Source organism: Rhea americana, unplaced genomic scaffold (assembly GCF_003343005.1).
Source record: "Rhea americana isolate MKP2758 unplaced genomic scaffold, rheAme1 scaffold_22, whole genome shotgun sequence".
NCBI classification, from domain to species: domain Eukaryota; kingdom Metazoa; phylum Chordata; class Aves; order Rheiformes; family Rheidae; genus Rhea; species Rhea americana.
This window is the reverse complement of record NW_028186329.1, coordinates 6,188,058-6,211,659: the sequence shown is the minus strand read 5'-3', so window position 1 is coordinate 6,211,659 and position 23,602 is coordinate 6,188,058. Positions and strand designations below refer to the sequence as shown.

At 46.8% G+C, this 23,602-nt stretch overlaps 1 protein-coding gene across 1 annotated transcript in view; it reads right to left on the bottom strand.

Moving 5' to 3' along the window:
* Window positions 1-22,752, bottom strand: part of PRDM6 (PR/SET domain 6) — a 72,134-nt gene extending 49,382 nt beyond the window's left edge. Inside the window, exons 1-2 of the mRNA XM_085305421.1 lie at window positions 22,227-22,752; window positions 14,013-14,320 (exon numbers count right to left, since the gene is read on the bottom strand). Of these exons, the coding sequence (XP_085161547.1) occupies window positions 14,013-14,320; window positions 22,227-22,752 (834 nt within the window). The remainder of the gene's footprint in view (window positions 1-14,012; window positions 14,321-22,226) is intronic.
* Between the last annotated feature and the right edge of the window lie 850 nt (window positions 22,753-23,602).

Below are 23,602 nucleotides of genomic sequence, written 5' to 3'. Positions count from 1 at the left end.
TGTAGCTAGGCACAGTGATTGATTTTTTTTTAATAGTGTAGTTACTAGCACTTTTCAAATCAATAATGTGAAACTATCCAACTTTCAGCGGTGTGATTTGTTGAGTGGGGTTAACAAATTTCGGTAGYGACTTGGCTTGCCTGTATGTGCAAAACTGCCCTGTTATAAAAGCATGCAACGTAAGACTTACTCTAGCGTTTCCAATTGCATCATTTGCATGTGGTTGACGTGGAATAATTTACAAGCCCTGTCCGTACAGCTATTAGGGTAAATCTCCTGCAGCTAAAGTAAGTGGAAACCTATCTTATCTTTTGACTTTTCACAAAAATCTAGTAAGACATTGGTCAAATAGTCGTTACAAGTTTCCCTAGCAGGCACAGGACATAGCTATGTCAGAAGGCACAAAGAGATCCAGGCTCACTCTAAGCATAATAAAAGCTGGCTGGGCACAATCCAGCTTGCTGGGGTACAGCACTGTGCTAGCAGACACAGTCCCTTGGCCTTCCAGGCCACAACAGGCTTGTGTCTGGTCAGCTTAGGCCACAGGCAGAGCAAGCTTGTGCCCATTTGTGCCTACCCATGGTCCATCCCTTGTGTGACACCACACTCCCAAGTGCAACACTAAAAACGCCCTTAAAGATATCTGAGCAAACTTTGCATGTTTGAGAATATTCACCACGCTATCTTTTGTAGTACCTGCAACTCTTGTAACCTAGACAAACTAGAAAAACTAGATAAAATAATTAAATGAGTCAACAGAGAGTAGGGAAAATCCAATGCAGGAAAGCATGAAAACACAGACAGAAGACGATAAGCTTTGAACACCATCATTCCTCAACTTCTTGCTTGTGCCTCTCTGTGGGATAGCCACAGCTCATCCTCAGATAGTGGCAGCTCAAAAACCCACCAACAGCTAGATCAGCAGCRTAGCGCTCCAGAGACAACTCTAGCCCGGCTTGTGACAGAGTGGTGAAATTGCCTGTAATCCCCGAGAACAGAGAGAAAAAATGGCAGTAATCTTCGACACGAGAGACACCRTCTGAGAGTGCCCTTGCTCTTTCTCCCCACTCACTGGCACTGTATTGCCTTGCTCTCCTATTCTCCATCATCTTCTTCAAAATAGATTGTGTTAGCAGCCTGCATCTGTTCACTGCACCAATTTTCCCTAGCATCTAAAGATCTGCTTTTTCTGCCCCAATGGACATATGAATTTGCTGAGGAAAAGTGCAAGGTAAGTATCTAGTGCTCTGATTTTTATGGTGAGTCCATCAAAGAGTTTGAAGGAGRCAGAAATTCAGTCAGATTTTCAATCTGTGGGAGTCTGATCCTTGGATGTTTCATTACAAAGTATTTCCTACACAGAAATAGTTTAGTTTCACTTCTTGTAGAGATTTACCAAATAAATGAATATTGAGTTGCAACARCTGACCGTGGTATCAATTAAATGAAGCCATCAAATAACTATTAAAGTATTAAAATACAAACAGTCCAGCTTCATCTCTGAGAGAGAAACACTTTTTTTTCCCCTCCTAGTTGATGTGGGCTGACAGAGCTAGAACTAGAAATGGATGCTCTCAACAGCAAACTTCCTGGGACCCTCCAAATAAAYTGTCACCTTCCATGTAGAAAGAAAGTGCCAGGGTGCCTCCTTGTACAAATCACAAATGCACATCTYTTCAGGAATTACAAAAAGCATCTTTGATGTAAGACAATAAAGATAAAATTAAATCAACACCATGGTGGTCTGCAACTTCACTAGACTTGCTCTGATCGTAAATTATTGCCAAGACATGGAATTGTCCTGACTTAACTACCACTACAGCCAGTTGTTCGCTTCAGGGGTACAGCAGTGAGTTTAAAACCTTCGTGTCTTACGTTCCTTAAAACAGGTAACTTGAAAGTCAAATGCAGCAGAGAGAGAAGCAGCTTTCCTGAATTACCTACAGCCATCAGTAGCTGGGCACAGTATGGAAGCTGTGTGCTGCTCAGCTTCAGAGAGAGGAAGAAGGTTTYGTCTTTAGTGGCAACTCTTGTCCTTTCACATTGGGATTGATAAGACTCCTGAGAGGTATTGCTGGCTATTTCTGATCATAAATACAGCCACTGTGACATGCAGGCCATAGCATGGGCCATGGTGAATAGCATAAAATACAGCATATGGACCCACGAGATTTCAGAAGAGATGAAATGGTAAGTAACAATGTGGAAAAAATAGAAACTCAGAATGAAGGATTAAGCAGATAAGGACTCTACAAAGCCCTCAAAGAGATCCAACTTGACAGYTGCTATAGCCTTAACAAGATGGCATTTGATTTGACTTGGTAGCAAACAACAAAATTACATACAAAACAGCTTCTCAGAAATAAAGAAAAATCTGCTTCCCACAATGAAGTAAAACTCCTGGGACACTATTGCCTCTAGACATTCACTTCAAGGTAATTTAGGGCACAAAGATTAACATTCTATTAAATAAACAAACCCCACTAAGGTTAAGCAAAGAGACAGATGAATGTAGTCTTGGAGGAAAGGGAGGTGCAGACCTCAGCCTGACCCTCAGCCATCTTTTGTTGCGCATGGCAGGCCCCAAGGTCACATAGCTGCTCAGCCAGAGTTACCGTCTGAGCCCACCCAGGCTCGGATGTGTAGCCTGTGCACGGTGGGCTGGAGACACCCTGAGCCCAGGCCGCAGGGCTTCTGCTGGAGACGAGATCGCTCGGTGGCAGACGCGCACCAAATCCCTAGGCTTGGGATGCAGCAGGCATCATTCAGCATAAACAGGCAAACAAATTAATCTTCCTAAAACACTGCCTCCTGGCTTGATAAGAAAAGCAGCAAGAGTGAAATTCAGACAAAGCAACGTGATGCAAAGATTTAAAACATCAGTGTTCATTTTTCCATTTTTTTTTCCAAAATGTTTTCCTTGCTGATTGGTGCAGGGTCCAAGGTGACTCAATGGCCACCTTTCTTTTGGTTATCTTTGCAATAAAATTGCACCAAATTCTGAGCTTCCTAAACCTCCTACCTAACTTTTAAACGTGCTGAATGAYTTAGCAGACTAAACTGTACTGTGTTGGACCATGAACAACGGAAGAGGTTGAGTCAGGTGCAAAGTTGTGCTCCCAACCCAGAAATGGGACCTCAAGTTTATTGGTAAAATATTGGCAAAATGCCAGAGCCCGGGTATGGTACTCAGCAATTCCCAGGATGGGAACTAAAAAGAAGGATGTGAAGAATAGGTCATGGTCTGAAGGAAAGCTGGAAATGAAAACATGGCTGAAAGTACAGCTGAAGTCTTGGTACGGTACACTTTGCGAGCTGCCCCCAAAAGTGACAGTAGTGGTAAGATGCTACTGTCAGAGTACTGCTTACTGCAGTAACAATTTGTAAGTCTCTGCAACTCTTTTTTGCATTTTCATTAGAATCAGTCAAAGACTATTATGTTACCTCCCCTTTTTTCCTTGAAAAATGTATTGTGTTCAAAATCAAACACTTTTGCAGGAACTTACCAGTTTTGCATAAGTATTTTGATCATATTTTGCACTAGTTAAAAAGAAACCCATTTCTTTGGATTAAGTGGAGGTGCCTCTTTCCGAGTTTCCTGAATGCATACTCTTTAGAGGCAGCTAACCAACTGTTTTCCAGCTCCAAATTTCCTCTGTCCTGAATTAAACTGAAATTAAAGAAAATGAAGTGTTTTATTTTGACATCAAGTGTCAAATCCTTTTCAGAATGTTTGCTCTGAAAGAGAACTGGGATTTTTTTGCCTTTTGACTCCTTGCCAGGGCAAAGCAAAACCAGAAAGCGATATTTCCATTTTGGACTAGCTCAAATTTCTATTCAGCAGTCAGCCCACTTGACTGCTGATGCCATCAGCCACACTGACTTTGTGAGATTATTTCACTGTCACCTGCTAATTCTGAATCTGATTTTCAGCACATGAACACAAGATGCTGTCAAGATATGAAAAATCATTCCTCTTAGGAAAACTATTAGCATTAGGATAGAACTATTAGGATGGGATTAAAAGCATGTTTAGGACATTAGTTCTCATTCCCCATTTTATAGAACATATAATAAATAAATGAGTCGCTTATATGGAGGCAACATAGTTCAGATTGCATTAACCGCAAGTACTTAGTGCATTGGGGGAAAAAAAAAGGCAGTATGTTTAGTCCTGTCACCATATTCATTAAGGATTTCATCACAGTGTGCAGAAACTTAAATCCAGGCTAAAACGTGCCCAGTCAGGAAAATCTCCCTGCAGCATGCTATTCAGAAGAACCAAGCAACATCCCAAATGCTGTAGATAACTACAATCYGCCCACCTTAGCGCAGCAGCGCTATTCCCGCAGCGGTGCTGCGTCACTCAGGGATCGCAGGCTCCGTCTAACTCGTACGCTTCCGAGATGCGCGGCTGAGGGGCTTTCACGCAGCAGGATTTCACTCRTCCAGCAGCCGAGCTGCAAGAGCCTCAGCGAGAGCGGCATTCCTCTCCGTGTCGTGACACGGTGCGCTCGCTCTGAGACTGATGCTCCAACTTCTTGTACCTGCTGTTACGTTAGTCACAGGCCGTTTTGAAAAACGCCAYGCAGAACTCGTGCAGATGTTACAGCAGAGGTTGTCTATGGGACCACCTAAAGCAGCGATACCTTCCTATGGCACCAAGCGTAGCAGTCACTGCACGGACAGGCCGGCAAGAGCCTAAGAAAGGCACCTTAGCCTCAGCTAGAGATCACGACCTATCCGCAACAAAAGGCTCCTTGTGTTTTAACGCCRGTTAAGCATCTTCTCCAGTACTGTGCTAAAATCAGAGCGCAGTCACAAACAACCTGGAGAGAGCCTATGACCACCTCAAAAGCAACCCAACTAAGAACCCAAACTTAAGGCTGGTAAAAATAGCCACAAAGCCTTTGACTTTTAACGCAACTGCAACATATAGGTCAAATTTAACTTAAATTTAGCTGATTATCCCCACAGACAGTGTTAAGTCATCACTCATCACTGCTCAAAGTAACATTGATTTTATCCTGAAATTTATCTGCAATATGTAGCAGCCATTTGCTGTTGTTTTCCACACTGGAGATGAATAAACGTTGACACTTTGCTTCCTTAACTATCACCGAAATCTTGCTGGTCACAGTAAAATAAATTAACATAAACCCAGGCAAATATCAGTAGTTCAGCAAAACAGTGCATTTCCCATCGGAAATGAAGATGTGCTTTATTAGCAACTGATCATGCAAATAAAAATTATGCTTGAGCCCTTCTCATTTATCTGCGAGTAACTCAACACTCTGCCATCCCCTGCTTCTACTGGAGCAACAGAACTGGGGACAGAAGCCAAGTCGACCTACAAAAAAAACTTTTTTTTTAATTTGACTCCTATGTTAAGCTTTTGTTGTAAAATGGTGACCTAAGAAATAATATCTGCCAACCTGTACTGCTATAAACGTTCCTTTGACAAAATGATAAAAACTAATACTGTGCTTTCCATAGTGAATGCTGACGTGACATCAGGCAAAAGGTAGAAACAGAACATATAYATGCTTTTTAAAAATACTGATCTTTACTCTACTGGAACATTTGCCTGGATAAAAATCTTGAACTCTAGACTTGCTTACTTCATATACTCTATGAATGACACTTCACTGAATGTGGGGTTGGGTTTCTTTTCTAGTTTAAGATTGAAACAAATACTAAACATTCTTCTATTTCCAGTGTAAGGGCTCCATAACAGGTGAATGATATAAAGAACWGAGCCTTCAAGTTGCCTCTGTTGGGGTAGGATTCACGATAAAACGACTTTTCTCTACTTTGTGATTCCATAACTGAAAACAAAACATCTCTGGAAATGCCCTGAGGTCACTAAGTTAGCTTACTTATACACCAGTAGGTCTCTCCACAAAAAGTACCAGGTTGAGTTACTGTTAAAATATGGAATTGTTTATGCACATCTTGCTAAATCCATGCAACAAATATGCAGCGTAGTACAAACAATAAATTTATGAGCAACAGATTTTTTACAAGACATCAAAGATGAAAACACGTATTTCTTTGATGCTACTATTTATCCAGTTATACACAATGAACTCTTACACAGTCCCTGGCAATACAATCCTTTCTTTTTTTCAAAGTAAAATATTAGCATTAGGTCAGATTAACACGTCCACACAAGGGTATCTTTGAGTTGACTGTGCCTTACTGCTGTTGCACATACAGAGGCATCCAACATGCAGGTGGCTCTGTGCTTCCAAAAGGAAGGTCAACCTACCTTGGAAAAAAACGATTTAAGGATTGTGATTAAAGCGATGCTGTGTTATTCTCTCACGCCTGAAGACTTCATTAAAGTTCCTAGTGACATCAATGGGAAAYTTGTCTGCACAAGGACTGATTAACAGTTGCAGGATATTAGCCCTGGAAGCTCACAATCTGCAAGAGGGTTGACAAATTAGCTTGTTGCCAGCTATGAGTGAACCTCACCTAGGGTTTGCAAAAAGACTCTTCAATAATAACCTGCGTTTTAAGGTGAGAGCACTTAGAGGTTTTCACCACACAYGTTGCTAATTTTCACGCAGGTAGGAAGCACTGTGGTTTTGTGGTTGATGGCTAGCACTTTGCAGATTTATTGTATTTGTTTCAGTATAGGAAAACTTCCAGGGTGTATTTGTTTTGTGACAAAATGTCTTTATTATGTCTTCCAGAAATAATTGACCCAAATTAAGTTACTGTACACTATATCTATTGGTTAATTAGACCTTTAAGATGCGACAAATAAAACACATTATTGACTTTTATATCTTCAATCAAATAAATATTTACAGCTGCAATTTGCAAAAATTATTTACCTTTCAATAACGGATCACGAAGAGAATATGCACGACAGCCTCAAATGAATGCCTGGGCCATCAGCAAACAAATTGCAAACAAAACGAAAAACAAAAAAAGCTTTCCAGTTACCATCGCAGTCCACAGATAGCTGATGCAGTTCTCCTTTGGAGGTGCATGATCTTTTACGCTAGTAGACTTCTTTCAATGCATAACTGACCTTGAGATGGAGAATAACCTCAGAACAGAGTGGCTTTTCTGTTGGTGAGCAATGAGTATAGGTATTAGAGGACGTGCCTCTTGTCAATGAGCATTGCTGAAATCTGCCTATACCACACTGGGACAATCAATTTTGTAAATGACTGCAATCATCAAGGAAATTGCCTAATTTATAAATCCTGGCATACAGCATTTTAATGGATTCTTACATTTTAATGCTGATGCTTTCAAAGCCGAATGAATTGTTGTCCAAGCTGTCACTACACCAAATGATAAAAACATTCAGTCTTGTGGGTAACTACATCTCCCGGATACTCAGCCCGGTGGGCACGTAATCGCTCGTTAGTGAATCCAGCGATAGCTTCCCTACAGAAGAGCCTTCTCTGCAACCGAAGACTAAAAATCTTTGAGCACTAGTAAACCAATATACTCCAAAGTAYTCCCGACCCTCTTTTGGAGGGTTACTCTTCTTGGAGCATTCCCCCAAGCACGGCAGCTCGCCGTTTCACCATCCTTCTTCTCTTCCCCCCTCTACCACCCCGTCTCCCTACGCTGACATTTATGGTGTCCCGATTGGCCTCCATCAGCGGCGGCGGCGGTCGTAAATTCCCTTTGAAAAGCCCCGCGTTAACGGCGCCGCGGCGCGAGCCAGCAGCCGAGCTGACGATCGCTCGACCTGCTGCCCTCGTTACGGCGAGTAAATCAGGCTTTGAGCCATTAGGCTGGAGCCGGAGGCCTGCGGGGACCGGACSGACACCACTAAAGGTCAACCTGCGTCCCGCACGCCGAACGCTTTGGGCACCGGCGCTCCGCGACCCAGCCGGCAAAGGTGCCCAGCCGCACTTCCCGGCTTGTACCTTATCTAAAGGGCTGCATTTTTCGGTCACTGCACGTTCGATGGGCATCTGAGCCAACGACACCAAAAAAAAAAAAAAAAAAATACAAAGGAGCTATTAAGACAATTTTGCAAAATGCCGAACGTCTTTTTTTCGCCCTGGAAAGGGTGCACTGCAGTTTCGGTTTCTTGTGTCAATCACCAATATATTCTTGGCATCGGGCATGCAGTATATTTTGGATATCCATATATGTCACTAAAACACTGCCTTTATTCGCCCGCATTTAATCAAAAGTCGATAGAAATAATTCATTGTTAATGGTATCATAAATTAAGTGTAATTTCAAGYCTTTCAAACTGGATTTTATCCAACCGTGAAAATTGCCTTTACTAAGAAATTCAAATAATAATAATAATTAAAGAAAAGGAAACACTCGAATCTTTCCAGAATTTGGGTGACTGGAATGCAGTCACTTTTAAATAACACGGGAAGGTAGCAGGTCAAATAAGGACAGAAATGAGCTTTGGTATTTATTTGTTTCATTTCAACATTTTTGTGCGTTGCATAATAGAGGCTCCAAAGTGAGATTATATGCCATGGAAAAACAGGCAGCCACGGCCAGATCTGGGAATTTAGAGGGGGGAAAAAAAAAAAAACAAAAGATCTGAGGATTCTGGGAGTCCTTGTGTATGCTCTGTGCAATACACAGAATTTTTGTTTTCAGTCATAGTGTTGAGATCCTGGGGCCCTACGCAAGTCCCCACCAAGATTTATTCCCAACTTCTCATTTACATAAGAGGAGGAGGATTAGTTTCCCTGCTGAACTAGATTGTTTTTGTCGCACGTGCTCTTCGGCTTACATCTGCCCAGGAATACCACAGACACCTTGTGTACATGGAAAAAAAACACTAAAGACAGAGGCAGGAAAAAGTCTTACCAAACACATAGGGTTTCTAAGAGAAACGTCACGTTTTAATTTAGCTGCTCTAAGGAAAAAAATGATCAAGCACAAACTAGTCTTTGCATTTGTAATCAAGTTTAGCTGTTCCTCACTAAGGAACACATAACTTTTTAAAAAGTTACCTGGAAAACGGTGATACTAAGTGATCTAGAACTACTAATGGGAGCGAGCCGCATTAGAGCAGCTTAGGGCACTTTTTTCCTAAGGAGCGTAAGTGAAAGAAGCTGGCGCGCTGCACGTGATCTTGGTGGACTTTCAGCTCCACAAGCTACTGAGCACCATGTCGGCGTTGTTTCCTGTGGGCAGTACATGAATTCAAAATCCACGTAAAAGCAAAAAACCTTTGCACTCTTCTGAATGGAAAATAAAAGTGGGGCTTATACACCCACAAAATGCTCAGAAGAAGCAAAGCAAAACAACAACGGAGTGGCAGTGGCTGTCACCCTGCTTAATTTGAGATATACTAGTAATATAACTGAGGTTTATTTTCAAGCTAAAATTATTTGAATTTCATGCCCATGACATCCTTGAAGCAGAGCTGACAAGTAAGCTAGAATACCAGAAGATGGATTGCTGCGAGACATAATTTTCACTTTAATAGAACTACGGCCCACGCGAGTAACTCGGTCCCCCGGCGCTCCGCTCTAACAGCGCGCGCAGTCCCAAACTGCAGCACCGAGAATCTGCCCACGGACCTGACACCGGAACCGCGGCGCGTTGCTCATCGCAGASGTAAGGCCCTTGTCCTGCCGCGCTTGGTTAAAAAGACCCGCRCAGCGGTCCATCCCGTCCGTTTCCGAGGAAAACCAGCACCATTTTGAGCATTTTAATGCGCGTTAAATGAACGTCCTGCTACATGGCCACTGCACTCGTCCCTAAGAAAAAGCCTAGCACGTGGAAAACATCAATTCTTTCAGGAAAAAAATGGAATTTTAAGTTAAATCAAGTTAAAACAAAGTGAAATTACAGATTGGATATTCTTGGACTATTCCAAGGGRAAAAAAAACAATTTGGTATCTGGCAACAAACATAAAAGTCAGCAAACTGTTTATCAGGAGAAGGGAAAAAAGGAAACTGTAAGATTCCATCTTTTGATTTGTCTGTCAGTAAAACTTGCTCCATCTCAGCTGCATTTGCAGAGAAAAAGACTGTTACTATCTAGCTGTTTCCAGAATTCACGGTTTAAAGTTCAGAGTCTGAAAAACTTTGACTACTAAAACGTAGACGCCTTTTAAAGTTCTGTATTTCGTTCTAATAGAATTTTAAGCTCATATCGTATACATTCCTTAAGTCTACTCTTATTAAATTTTGATGTTAAACAGAAAGGGCAAACCATGTGCAACTAGATTAATTTATCTCCAGGGAATAAGGACACATTAATAATTGAGATAATGTTTTCATATATGTTGGAATCAAGAGTGCCTTTTCACTTCTTTATTAGAAAACACATTAAGGGAAAATTATCTCATTCTCATCAATAAGACCTAATTGCCGAGAAAGTCTGTTTTCTTTGCAATAACATTAGAAAAGGATTGTTCTCATTACTTCAAAACGAAAGAAAAGAAGAAAGATCAGAAATATTATCAAGCACTGTTGGAACAAACGCCTGTATTACCAAAGAGAGTGTTTACTTAATACACCCAGTCCTGTTTTTGTTTTAAACAAATTGGAGTTTATTGTATTTTTATAAAATACAAGTAAACTCTGGATTGGATAGAAGTGGGCCAAAGGGGGGAGAAAAGAAAAAGAAAAAGAAGTACAACAGTACAACTAAAAATGACTAATATTTTTGGCTTTCTGAAGGGCTGATCTTTCCCTAAGTTACAAAAAAATGATCTTGGCTGACTGCTAGAGAGCTCTATAATTTCCCATGAACACCCGTAGGTGTCAAGGCCTGTTGGGAGCTAATGGAACGGTGTGTAATTTACTCCGAATCGCTGTACATTATGCTATATGGATTGCACACAAAGCAAACACGGAGGGCACAGTGGGAACGCCTGTGCGCACGGGCTGAAGCCCATTCCCACAGCGTCGAACTCCACATCAAGCGCAACGCTTCTGGCGTTTCCCACAACAAAGCAAATAAAAATAGCCGCCAAACCAGTAACGGTGCTTAAAATCTTCGCACCAGCGCTTCTGTTTATTTGGTGCACGCTGAAAGCAAAGAGCCGCCCATGAAAATAAACATCTATGAACCTATCTTTGCAATGCTGAGGGAAAAAGTATTAGAAATCTATTTATGGYACTAGGAGAGATAAGTTTCCTCTGTAAGGTCTATCAGGACTTACCACTGAGTAACTAGGCTGTGAACATTTTTATCTTTACAGTTATCTTGAAAAGATCAGTGAAAAAGAATTGACTAGAGCCGCAGTTTTATAAAGTGACATCGATGAGACATTCCTTTAATATTTACAGTGTTATCATCTACCCTCTCATACCATATAGACTACAAGAATACAAACTATTCAAATATATACTTTCTGTTGCTTTCATTTCTTTTCTTAAATCAGCTTTGCAGACCCACACGCACTTTCTGATGACTTTCTTGACTATATTTGTTCTTTACTAAACATTAGTGCTTTGCTATTTAAAACGTACCAAAAAGTCAAAATAAAGGCGAAACGGCCAAAACCTTACATTTAACTAAAGCTTAGAGTATGTGATTCTCACAAACAATTTTTTGCATTAAGAGAAATAATCTTGAGCCCGTGAGCTACCCACAGTACCTCCTCTCCAAAATTATAATTCTTATTTTGAAGATGATTCACTTAAAACATGCACACACCCACCCACACACRCACGCACACATGCACGTGCGCACACACACTGTTCCCAGCCAAGAGGAAATCCGTGTTGTGTGGTAAGAACAAAAGAGCAAACGTGCACAAATACTAGCTGACACCCGCCGGTGGCCTAAATCTGGCATATGCATCAGTCCTGTGTCTTATTTTTCCTTAACGTCTTTTCTCTCGGCTCTTTCCCTCACCACCCGTCTCTTCCTCCTTTCCACCGTGAAGCTCTAGCTTGCTGGGCATTTTTGCAGCAGGTACTCTTTCCTGTTTTATGTTGTCTCTCCTGGCACATAACTAATGCCAATCTTTCATCTGATCTTTTCAAACAATTTTTAATCTAAATTGAAATTAGGCTAAAAAAAATCATGCCTATTTAAAAAAAGTGTATCGATATTTGTAATTTAATGTGCATAAAACTGATTCATATCCAATGAATCAATTTTTTTAAAAATTGATTAAGTATTTAAGGCTACTGCAAAGTACTCTGACTGCATTGACTTCAGCTAACTTCCAATGATTTCTGCAAGCTGAGAATCTGTCTTGCTTATTTTATCATTTAATGTTCCGTTAATTATACAGTCTAAACCACAGAATCCCTCTTCAAAACGATAATAAAGCCTCCAAGATCACCACAGAGTGTTTCATAAATATATTTGAATAATAACATATCCCCAAATGCTCTCTTCATTATCAGTGGGCTTTGGGAGAAAAAAGAAGCAAGTCCAATTTATTAATAAACACTATATAACAGAAATTCCAACCCCACTGAAGGCAGCAGCAAAACCCCCAATGACTTCAAGTTGCCCAGTATTTTACTAAGTACATGTACATGTTTTCTGGGACTGATCTTTTACTCCTTTATGTGAAACTTTCTCTCTTGCCTCAGTGACTCATCTGTGTAAATACTTTAAAACAAAGCCCTTGAGGTATTATTTTTATTTGTTTGCATATAGGAAATGCATAGGAGCTCCTAGTAATGGAAACAGGGCACCTGTATCAGGTACCATGCAAAAAAAAAGAACAAAATGATGAAAAGACGTATCATCAGCGCCAAAAAACTGACCACCTAAATATTCACAGGCTTTCTGTGAACAACTGCTATTCACATCTTGTCTCCATAACACCAAATATCTTTCAAAAATCCATTCACTGTTAATATATACCCACTGAAGACAACAAGAATGCTCTTGGGACCTTCACAGGCTTTCTAACCAGCAAGCATGCCCCCTTCATTTCTGAAGATCGCGATTTGGTCTAAATGAGCGGAGCTGTAAACATCATCCCTCTACACACAGAGTCCTGCCGACTCTCCACAGCAGTCACCCTTGCCATCAGCGGGAGCTGCAGCCACACAGGGCTTACAGAACGAAGAGCTGACACTTCCCAGCACAAAGCAAMGAAGAAATAAACGGAGAAAGGCAGGGCAGACAGGAGGCCACTCCTGTAAATAAGACGTCGGAGCCACTTGTTCCCTTACCATATCCACGTACAAAATAAGCATATATTGTCTTTTCTTTCTAAACTAACACAAGACACTGTTGTTAGCATTTGGAGACCGGTGTAAATTGTTATGACTAGCAATAGCCACGGCTGTCCCTGTAAGGCTAAAGGAATACGATAGAGGGTCTGTGACGTCCTCAGCCAAACTGCAGCCAGGGTTCATCACAAACCAAACCAAACTAAACCATCGCACCCTGAATGCTTTCAGATTGATCATCAGTGTTGTCCTCTCTAAGATGGTGACAAGTACAAAAGACCATCTCAAAGGGAGAGCTAAAAGCAGCTTTCACACGACAGCACTGAAGGCACCACGAGGCAATGAATGGTTAGTGCATGACYAGACTAAGCTGTGAACAAGCACCAGCACCTTCACTGTGGGAATGGTAGACCTGGAGACTTGGCCCCTGCTCTTGTTTCATCATCTTTGTCGGACTGGCTGTAGGCCACAGCGACAGTACCAGGATGCAATCTGCCATGTCAACCCATGCCTTCTACTCAAATGAAGATGATGCAGCCCATACTGTGACTTGTCAGCTTGTTGAGCTATTACTATTCAGATCAAAATATGAAGAATTTTTTTGTTGCAATCTTCAGCCTTCCCTGGAAATTGCTCTGTGTTTCATATCAGAGCATCTGCAGTCACCTGTTTCTCCCATGCAAACCAAGTCCAGCTGTGAGGTGCGCACTGGTTTACTGGGTACTTTTTGTGGGGCAAGGTTTTTGCTTGCCCTGCTACTGTGCACACTTCAGAACCTCGAGGGTGAGCTTTTACTTAACTCAGGGTTCTTCTTCCACTGAGATCAAACTGTGTCATTCCTACATACAATTACATTTGATGTCTACTTCAAATGTGACAAGGAAGGAAAGGTGACAACTTACTTCCCAGAGATGCTGAGTGTTCCTGATGGCTCCTGCTTGAACCTTCTCCGGCAAGAGGAGGACTCCCTGGAAAGGCCCTATCCAGGTGCCCTGCTGGATCCTCTGCGCCGCACAAATGCCATAGGCCAGGCCAGGCACCGTGCTAGTGCACAGGCACACTTCGCGGGGCAGGTCACGGAGCCACTCGGGGATCTCAGGCGGAGGGCCTGCTGCAGCAGCACTGCTGGTGCCCACAAGACGGCGCAGGGAGTGGAGGGGCCCGTGCATGGGGCACTCGCCGTTGCGGTTGTCGGCACACATGTCACATCCTGGAAGGCAAAGATGGAAAAGCACTATTAATACGGTGCTGCCAGCTACCACCGTGACTGCTACCCCAGGCAAGATCTCATGGACTCCTCTGCTTTTCCCATCATTTAATGGCAGCTCTATATCCGTACACACCATGCCCTTCTGCATGCTGCCTAGGCCACTTTTCCTCACCTTACCAAAGCCCTTAATGAGAAATCCCAAAGAAACCCTGCAGACACTCTGCAAGTYCTGTGTGTTCACCAACCTGCAAGGACTCATCTATTGTGACACAATTTTTAAGATTAATTTTTTGACTAATAAAAAGGCCATTTAAAGCATCTTGCTCTTGTGACGAAGGGTTCTGTAATGTCTTTCAATGAGGCATTTTAAATCACACTCGTAATTTCTTACGAGTAAAGTCTCCCTCATTCGCCTTACCACAGCTCAGCCCAAGGGTTTAACCAGAATAGGATTTAATTTCATCCTTATTCCGAACMAACCTCCACTCTACTTTACACATTAACATGTGTGCGCACGCATGTTTAGAAATCTATTTAGAAGTCTATTTAGAAAATAAAATGAATAAAAGAGAACCTCATGAATGACAAATTGGAACATTTATGCATGCTTGCTTTCTCATAGCCCAATCTAATCTTGAAATTGAAAATATGTGGCAAATATTCCACATCTGTAGCACACCTTTGACAATTCTTTTTTTACTGAGCTGGAATACAGGTCCTTTGCCTGTTACCACAGCTGAGCCTAAGAACAAAAACAGCGTGTCTGGTTTGGTGAACAGCTCCCCTTAAAAAGACCAGTGTGAAGAAATGTTCATTTCCCTAACTGTTCCCTAACTGTTATTAATGGATGATGTTTCTCTATTTTGGGAAGATCCAACTGTGATTTTTCTTTTATGAGCAAAGGAAATATTGGAAAAGTGTTTCCATTACACACTATTGCACAGGCCATGAATGCGCAACTTCCAGGAAAATGTTTCATGCTCAGGAAACCCATTTCTCTGGAGGTACACTGAGCTAATATAACAATAAATCTATTGAAATAGGCTACTGTCTTTTGCACATTTCACTTTTTGTAGCACAATAAAGGTTTTCATGTAAATCTATTCCAGAAATACAAAGGAAAAACAATCACTATACCTAGTAGTCACATAGCAACTCACAGATCTTTCCCCGAATAATTTTATATTACCTACACCCGTTCTTATAAAAATAAAGCAAAGTGTTCACTATCGAAGCTGGAGCTTAGTGTCTAAGCCGCAGATTTAGACATGCTACACTGCCTGTAACCACAGGTTGAGTTCCCAGCAGGACATACTCAGCTTCTCTTTCCARCGTAGATGCATGGAGAAGCTCCGCGTGATGTGTTGTGTTGTGTAGGCCTCTTTCCTAGGGAGCCTTCAAAAGAAAACCTGCCTCTCTATTCAGTACGGACAGGAAAAAGTGCATTTTCAAAGTATGGCCTCAAATTCTCAATTTTTTGGACACACTTTCTAAGCGCCACTCTCCTTTAAACCTTTGTACCACACGGAACCGATGAGCTCAGCCACGTGCCAATGGTTGAAAGCTACCCATGGGAGCTGATCTCCCTAGAGATCACTGTGCCTTCCAGGAAAGAGCCGTGTCCCCCGCCGCCACCTTCGGCGCCGTGACGGGTCTCCGGACAAGGCCAGTGGCGGGCACTGCTCAGCGGGAGCCCCCAYGGCGCGGCGACCCCACGCAGCAGCCCCTCGCAGCGCCCGCGGAGCAGGGCTCCACGCAGAGGTTTGCAGGACCCCAGGGAAGAGGTTTCTGGCTCGTCCGGAGAGAAGCTTACCGCGCGGCAAACATCGCTACGRCCACTCCTAAGCACGAGGGGAAAAACCGGAGCGCGAGTATACGGTGAGGGGGTTTTGCTGTTGTTGTTTCCCCAGCCGGTTTGGAAAGCGAAGCATCACCGCAACATCTTTGCTTTCCGAACCCAGCGATCAAGAAACCCTGTGTTTTTGGCACGTCCAAAGAGCTCAGGGGCTGCGCTGGAGTTTGGCATGCACAGATCACAAGGGAGAAGATCCCAAATAGGAAAAAAGGAACAAATTGGCATGCAAGTACACTTTAAACAAATCCGGCATCTCACCGCACAAGTTCGAAAGAAAACATTTGACAGGAAAGCTGAGGGTTTAAAGAGAGGATGCCTAACCCTGAGCTCAATTAGCAGCCGGGCAGGCCCCTGCACCCGACCTGTCTGCACTCCGCTTGGCGATTTCTTCGATGCATAACTCTCCTCCCCGCTGCCTGATTATTAATGGCTTTCTTGGAGACACCATGTCTCGGTGGCGACTGAAATTAAACATGCCAAGGCATCTTTGTGGCTCCRCTCGGGTAGTTTCGGTGTCGAATGCCTGCATCCCGCCACCAGTTACTCATGCACGCAACTTTTCGTACCCACCCGCAACAAGGGTTTCTTCACTTTGTCCCAACAACACGTGTGCATGAGTAGGTAAATCATTTTATTTCTACCCTTTGAAGGAAAAGAGATTAAGAAGTTGAAGAGGGGTATAAATGAAGCCCATGTCACTGTCATTTACAGAAAGTATACACATAGTGATATTATTTTCCACTCTGAAAACACTGGTAATGTTTTAACTCTTGGCAGCAGCAGTATCTTATCTCCTGCTGTGCTCCTTTCCCTTTGTCCTGCCAAAGCCGAAAATGTGGAAAATGGGACATCTTCTGAAACTGTTTTGGCTTACGGTTTGTGGATGAGAGGGGGAGACTTATTAATACTAACCCGTACGGAAATTCTTCTTCTTAGTTGCATGCTTCATCTACCTCTAGTTTTTATTTACTTTTTAAAAAGCCAAACAAATTTCTCCACGCGTGGTATAAGGAGTGAAAGCCCYGCTAGACATATTTTAGCTTGCTTTGAGTAAAAAAGTTAGTGCACTTTTTTCCCTGYGCTGTGACTTAACTTTCTTCTAATGATACTTGGATACCCAAGCACACTTTCTACAGTGTTATACATTTAAATACATAAGCGTATTCATTTAAATATATATACATTTAAAGACAGCCACTGTAGGTAGTGGATTTCTTTGCCTCAGAGGAGAAGGGAGGGAAGTCCTTAATATCAAATACAGAAAAAAGAGAGGAGAATTATTATTCATAGGAGCAGGCTCTGTCTTGCCCATTACACTGTCTCACAAGGACAATCCGCAGGATCATCTTCATGGATGCTACGAAGGAGGATGTGATGCACTTGTTTATCAGGCTACCGCAGCCTCTGAAGTAGATGGCATCCACACAACAGGGGGTGGCAAGCACATGCAAAAGGGATGTGGCGGGGCAAGTCCGAACTTTCCAGATGGCTGCCGCACATGGCAGCGAGGAGAGCCACACCACCTCCTCCCTCCTCTTCGGGCCTCAAAGAGCAGCTATGTGATGAACACAAGCCTCATCCAAGGACGACCAAAATGAACACTTCCACTGACTGTACAGGTCCAGTCAAGTCCCAGAACAGGAGAAGAAGATGCAAGAAATGTGACATGATTGAGGGATTTGTTGAAAATGGAAAAAGCAAGGAGAACTTGCAGCCAGACCAGAGTGCCTCCAGATAAAATGAGGAGACTTAGCGGGTAAGGTCCCTGCGAACGCTGTATCACAGGCCCAAATGCATCCAGATTTTTCGGGAGACCACAGTTCCTTACTCTAAACCTTCATCCTCTATAGATGGGAGGATTTAGGCAAGCAAGAAGCAAGGAAAAAAAAATAAATGATATCCTAGTGGAGCTGTTTGCTATGGCTCTTTGGGGAGGAGTGCAATATGTTATCGTTTATTTGCCTCCATAAAAATGAACACAGCATAATGCCAGCCCTGTAACTCCACGTGAGTACGGTTAAAAGTACTAAACTGAAGCCAAAGAAAAAGGAGTCATCATTGCCCCCAAAATACAATAGCTTCTAAACACTTTCCAACCTAAATAATACCACTACTGCGCATTTTAAAGGAAATCCGAGAGGAGAAAGCGTCTGTCAGTAAAGGTAGAGTCCAACACCGTGTTTAAACCAGCTGTGACAATAAACGAAAGGAATACATCTCCTCTTGGCAGCAACGCGCCTCGAAGGCGCGGTCGCGCGGGATACCTGCGGCTCGCCGGCACTGCCTGCGCGCCGGGCCGGGCCGCGCCGGGCCGGGCCGGGCTGCGAGCGCGCCGCGGCCCCCCGCTTCCCCGCCGAGGCGCTGGGAGGAACCGCTCGCCGGCGCCCCGGCGAGAAACCCGCCCGCACCCTCCGCGGGATGGACGCGGCCGCTTTCTTCGCCTCCCGGCCCCGAGACTGCGACCCGCCGCCCGCCCCGGGGCGGCCCCGCACCGCCCCGCAGCGCGCAGCTGCCCCGTCCCCGGCGCTCGGAGCGGCCGCCGCAGCCGCGGGGCAGAGGTGCGGTCTGCGGAGCCACTTTGGGGTTATTTCCCTCTCTTTTCGTGAAGCGGAGGGGTGGAGGAGGAGGGGTTGATTTTTTTTTCTTCCCCTCCCTGCCTTCGATTGAACGTATGAATGAATTAAACGCCCGTGTCAGGTATGAGAAGGGTAGGAGAATATTGTGTGTAGATAAACCTTGCCACCCCCTGCCCCCGAGAGACCCCCATATACAATGTAGAGATGATGAATAGGCTCTGGGAGAGGAGATCGAAGTTCAGTCCGCACCGGCTCCACTCTCTCCTACAAAACTATAGGGCAATTAATTGTGGCTTGTCCCCTCATCCTTCATCTCCTGGTGGCACATATCGATGGAGATTACTGCTGATGGACCATTTTATCACCCTAAATAAACAGTCACCACCTTCTCTAACCTCAATCTAATATATGGCTATCTGCTATGTTTAAGGGTGCTGGGTAACTAATGATGTAAAATAGCTAAATCATATAGGTTACCAGCAGCCTGGAAACAAACAAACAAGAAAACATCCAAATATTCCCCACACCGATCCCCTTCCCAGCATGTTATATATATACACTGCCTCCCCGTAAATTGAATGGGAAGGGGCGTGCAAACTGCTTGCCTATGTGACACATCAGTTTTACACGGCGTGTTTACTACGGCGGCGGGGGGGGTGCTGTGTGGCGGAGGCTTCTCCTGATGGAAACAACTTCCGAGCAGCGAGGGGCTCCCTGCACGGCAGCGACCGTCCCCCCACCCCAGTCCAGCCGCGGCCGTGCAAGCGCCCCTCGCTGCCCCCGCCCCAGAGGTGCCCTCAGCCTTTGCCAGTCAGAGCTAGGAAGCAAAACAGTCCCCAAGCCCTTGCCCCATTACCAGGGATTTCACATAATCCCCTTCACTTCCCTGGGACTAAAGACTGTAGGGCCCTAATTAGCTATATATGTATTTTTTTCTCCACCTAGTAAACCCCTTTCAGTTTAAAACAGTTACACACGGACCCTTAACCCGCAGCGGTCTCGCCCGCCTCTCTGCCACAGACCGCGCCGTTTTAATTGCTGTTTGATGGTCAAGGCGTGAGTCCGCCTGTGCACCCGTCTGCCGCCCACGGCCGCGCCGGGCCGGGCCGGGCCGGGCCCCGGGCAGCCGGGCCACGTTTCAGGGCGCCGCTTCCGCGGGCGAGAGCGCAGCGTGGCCGCCGCCGGCGGAGCGGGGGCTGCTGCTGCGGGGTCGCCCGCGGGAGGCGGAGACCCCACGCTCCCCCCGGAGCGTCTCGGCCTTCGGTGGCGGCAGATGCATCTGAAGGCGAAGTCGGAGCCGCAGGCAGCAGCGAGGCCGCTCGCYGGGCYGGGCCGGGCCGGGCRCCCTCGGGGCCGCTCCCGCGCCCTGCGGAGCCGAGCGCGCTCCTCGGCGCTTCCGTGGGTGTATCTGGAGCTAAAATCCCGATTAAAGCAAGGAAGCAGAACTTGGGTTAAAGTCCGTCACTTCTCACCTCGTCTACAGCCCACGCGGGCACCTCCAGGGCAGCACCCGCAACGAGGGAACGAAAGCGGCTAAAGAAGTCACGCGCGGCCAAGGACTCCCTGCGGGGTTCCCCGGGCGCTTGCAGCCTGTGCCCAGCTGACCAGGCCGGTGCCGAGCTGCCTGCTTTCCTACGTGCCTGGTCGTGAAAGCGAGGGGCACAGGGCGGACGACGGCTCAGGACCGCGCTCCTTCCTCGCTGCGAGTTTTGATTTTTTTTTTGGAGGGGATATTATTTTTTTTACTTATTTTGAAGAACACTTTACCCAACGCGAACGCACCTGGATCTCAGAAGGCTGAAACACTCACCCGGGCTAAAAGTTCTGCTGAAAGACAACTTAAAAAATGTTAGAGCAAAAGTTGCTCGGTAAATAAGTTCAGTGATAAGAGGCTTTAGATCGGGGGGGGGGGGGAGGAGAGAAAAAAAGAAAAGAAATAAGAGAAGGGAGGGAGCGGAGCGCCCCGCCGGCGCCGCACACGCGGCTTCGGGCGGGCGCCGCGGCCGCGCAGCGCAGCGCAGCGCCTTCAGCACGGCCGCGGGGCAGGAGCAGCGCAAACTTGGCGAGCGCCTCTGCAGCGTGCCGCCGTGCCGCCCGCTCCTTAAAAACGCTCCCCCCTCCCGCCGCCGCCACYTCCCCAAATCGCTTTTTTATCTTCCTTTCTCTTTTTTAAAAACCTTTATCGCGCAGATTTACCGAGCTGCTCCGAGAAGTAAAACATGTATTGTCTCAACAGTTCGGTTGGCGATTAAAAGTGCGTTTCAGATTCCATTAAGCGCATGTAATTTATGAGATCACGTTTTCTGCACCGAGAATAGACAATACACCACCGCTTTTCACTACAGGGGAAAACTAAGCGTAAAGAGCAAACCTGATCTCTAATATAGAAAGATTTTCACTGTTACGAAGGGGAGGGGAAAACACCACCAAACTGCGTCAACTTTCCTCTTGCTCTTCCAGACCTGTGCGCGCAACAACGAAGACTACCGTAGCACCCACGGAGCTTAAYTGCTACCCAGCAGAGTTTCATGGAAACTTTCAAAACAAACTCCATTTCTGAAGTGAAATTAAACGAATCTACGTTTTGCTTGGGCATGTGCTTACGACTTTGGGTGTCGTTTGTCTGTTCAAAAGCCTGCCTTAAATAGGCATTTCGGGGAGGGGGGAAAACTACAACAAAAATAAAGAATTTTAATAAACTCTAGAATACGAGAGGGCTTTTGAAGCAACGAGGGGGAAAAGTGCACAAGCTTAAGGCATCTTGCAATGTTTTAACGGGGTTAGATCTATGCGTTCAGACTGTTAGTGATAACTTTGATAAATTAATCTGGTTAATCTAGTTTTTTTTTCATCCCGATATTCCGCTCAGTTGGGTGCTACCTGCGGAGACAGGAACAAAAAGCAGGCGGAACCGATTTCTGAAATCACAACCCCTAACCCCTAACCGATAAAGATGTTAAGTAAATGGGGCGCTGCCACCCCCCCAAAAAAAACCCAAGAATTGGCAACAACAGCATTAAATGCCTCCTAACCACCACGTACAAAATGAACTCTGACAGTCGGACAGACGAGCTCTTCTATCCGCCCCCCCCCCCGAAAGCCAGCTCGCTTTTCGTCTTAAATGGCCATGTCACATTTTTCAGAAGGGATGAAAAAGAAAGCTAGCGAGGTGTTAACAAAGTCCGAAAGGAAAACGATACTCCGGGATGAGAGCATTGAAAACTTCGCCCTCCCCGCGGAAGCTGCAACTTTTCCCTGCGCAGCGCAGTAGCCGGTTGCGGGGACGCGGCGGCCCCGCCGCCCGGAGCGAGGCCGCGGGCCGCAGAGCGCCTGACCCGGCGGCCCGGGACCGCCGCCGCCGCATCTCCAGGGAGCGGAGAGCGGGGCCGAGGATGCCCCGGGGCCGGGTGCGGGGCGCAGCGCCCAGCGCGGAGGGTCCCCGGCGCGGCGCGGCACGGCGCGGCGCGGTACGTACGGTTGTTGGGGTCGCTGGTGTGCTGGTTGAGGGGGATGATCTCCATGCGCTGCTGCCCGTACAGGTAGTAGTCCAGCTCCTCGGCCGTGCAGCGCGGGCGGGCGGCGGCGCGCTCGCCGCACTTGCTGCCGCCGCCGCCGCCCGCCGCGCCCGGGTCCTGGCCCGGCAGCGGCGCGGGCGCCCCGCCGCCCGCCGGCTCCGAGCTCGGCAGCGGCCCGAAGACGGCGACGTGCGGCAGCGGCAGCGAGGCCAGCCCGGCCAGGGAAGCGGCGACGGCAGCGCAGGAGGAGGTGGAGGAGGAAGACGGGGTGGACGAGGAAGAGGAGGAGGAGGCGGAGGAGAGGGAGGCTGGGCGCTGGCGGAGGCTGTCAGCCGGCGGCTCGGCTCGCTCGGGCGGCTGGAGCTGGGCGAGGGCCCCGCTGCTCTTGAGCTGGCCGCTCTGCGGGAAGAGCTGCTGCCAGTGCTGCAGATAGGCGGGATCCACCTTCAGGAACGCGGAGCCGCCGGGATCGCCGGGCTTCAGCATCGCCGCTGCCTGCGGAGCGGAGCGGGGAGGGAAGGGGAGAGTGGCCGTGAGAGCCCGGCCCCGCGGCGGAGCCCGCGCTGGAGAGCCCAGCGCGGGCGTGGGCTCCCCGCGGCGGCGGCGGCGTCCCTGCCCCGCTCTCCGGCCTGCGCCGGGCTCGGCAGGAGAAGCGCTTGGCGCGGCGAGCCCTCGGCCGCGGCGCCCCTAACGCGCTTAGAGCGGGCGGCGCGTCGCGGCCCGGCCCGGCCAACGCCTCGGCCACTGGCTGGGGCCCCGGCTCGCCCCGTCCCCGCAGCCCGGCCCGCGCCCCCCGCTCCCCACTGCGCTCCCCCTGCCCGCCGGCGGCAGCTCCGAAGTTCACGACGGCAGGAGGAGGAGGAAGAGCAGGAGGAGGAAACTTTCCCGGCCGGGCGAGCCCCTCTCTCCGGCGGCTCCTGCCCGCCGGGGAGCCTTAGCGGGCGGAGGATGGCAGGACCCGCGCAGCCCGGCGGCGGGGCCGCGGCCGCCTTACCTGGGAGGGTGCGCGGGGGCGGTGGCGGGGAGCGGGGCCTTCCCCGGCCTGGGCCCGCGGGGAGCGGGCTCGGGCGCTTCCCGGCGGCGGGGCCGCGCCACCGGCTAGGGCCGGGCCGCGCTGCCTCTGCCTGTGCCGTGGCTGCGCATCGCAGCGCGCTCGGGCTCTTTGCTCGGCTCTCTGGCAGACCCCGGGCTAGACACGTGGGTTTTACGACAGCACAAAATACAAGTGTGTGTGGTGCCTACGAGAGGGCGGGGAGGGAGCGGGAAGTTAACGGCGAGCCTCAGCATAGAGCTTTTTTTTCTTCTTCTTCTTTTTTTTTTTTTTTTTTTTTTTTTT